Source organism: Pteropus alecto, unplaced genomic scaffold (genome assembly GCF_000325575.1).
Source record: "Pteropus alecto unplaced genomic scaffold, ASM32557v1 scaffold56, whole genome shotgun sequence".
In the NCBI taxonomy this organism is placed as follows: domain Eukaryota; kingdom Metazoa; phylum Chordata; class Mammalia; order Chiroptera; family Pteropodidae; genus Pteropus; species Pteropus alecto.
This window is the reverse complement of record NW_006438871.1, coordinates 1,064,316-1,065,364: the sequence shown is the minus strand read 5'-3', so window position 1 is coordinate 1,065,364 and position 1,049 is coordinate 1,064,316. Positions and strand designations below refer to the sequence as shown.

General features: G+C 60.3%; 1 protein-coding gene across 1 annotated transcript in view; it reads left to right on the top strand.

Moving 5' to 3' along the window:
• Positions 1 to 6: 6 nt before the first annotated feature.
• The window catches only part of PSMG3 (proteasome assembly chaperone 3), a 1,482-nt gene continuing 439 nt past the window's right edge, over positions 7 to 1,049 (top strand). The window contains exons 1-2 of the mRNA XM_006915881.2: positions 7 to 427; positions 1,025 to 1,049. The exon at positions 1,025 to 1,049 is cut by the window's right edge and continues 439 nt beyond it. Of these exons, the coding sequence (XP_006915943.1) occupies positions 212 to 427; positions 1,025 to 1,049 (241 nt within the window). The 5' untranslated portion in view covers positions 7 to 211. The remainder of the gene's footprint in view (positions 428 to 1,024) is intronic.

Below are 1,049 nucleotides of genomic sequence, written 5' to 3'. Positions count from 1 at the left end.
CGTCGGGAGGCAGGGACCCCTCGCCTCTGTGCGACGTGCCGCCCTTCTGCCCGGCCCGAGGAGAACCCAGAAAGTTCTCGCGAAGCGCGCGCGGGCAGACGCGCTTCCGAACGGGCGTGTTTGGGAGCCGCGAGGGTGTCTGGCCTTGGCTGACTTGCGTCCTTCCCTCCTTCCGGCCGCAAACTACAGGTGCGGTTGAAGTCAGCCAGCCATGGAAGGCAAGCCGCTGTTGACGTCCAAGCAGAAGAGCGAAGTGGTGTGCGGCGTCCCCACCCAGGTGGTCTGCACAGCCTTCAGCAGTCACATCCTGGTGGTGGTGACGCAGTTCGGGAAGATGGGCACCCTGGTCTCCCTGGAGCCCAGCAATGCGGCCGGTGACATCAGCAAGCCTGTGCTCACTACGAAAGTCCTTCTGGGGCAGGACGAGGTGAAGCGGTTGGGAACGGGTCCCGTGGTGGAGGGAAGGCTGCGTGTGGCTGTAACTTGTCAGGGACCCGGAGTGCCTGGGAGGCAAGGCTCCCCTCCCTCCCCCTCGCATTTTCTGGGACCTTCCTGAGTCTGAGGGCACCCGCCTGCCCGTGGGGAGTGCCTTCCGCAGCCCATCAGTATTCTACCCAGCGGGCAAGTGGAGGTGTTGATTTTCTGACGTGGGCCACCCCTCAGTTTGACCCAGTCGTGGTGCGTGGCGGTTGCGAGTGGCTGCCCTTGCTCCATTGTGCAAAGGCCCTCCGTGAGGTTAGGGTTCCCCTCTGCAGACGTGGTTTTCGTGGGTCCTCCCAGACCAGAGAGCCGCGAGAAACAGGTCTTGGGAAGCAGAGGACAAACCTCGTGGTGCCTCCTTAGCAGTCTGCTTATGACTGGAGTGTTCTAAGCCACAGTAAACTCAGTCACTGTCACGGCGAACTGCTTGGGTGGTGGTTTGATGGTGGCCTGCAGTGCCAGTCTGGGTTCCTGGGGGTTACTTAATGAAGGTGTTAAGAAAAAAAAACATTTCTTGCAGTTAAAGTGGTTTTCTCCCCTTCAGCCTCTCATCCACGTCTTTGCAAAGA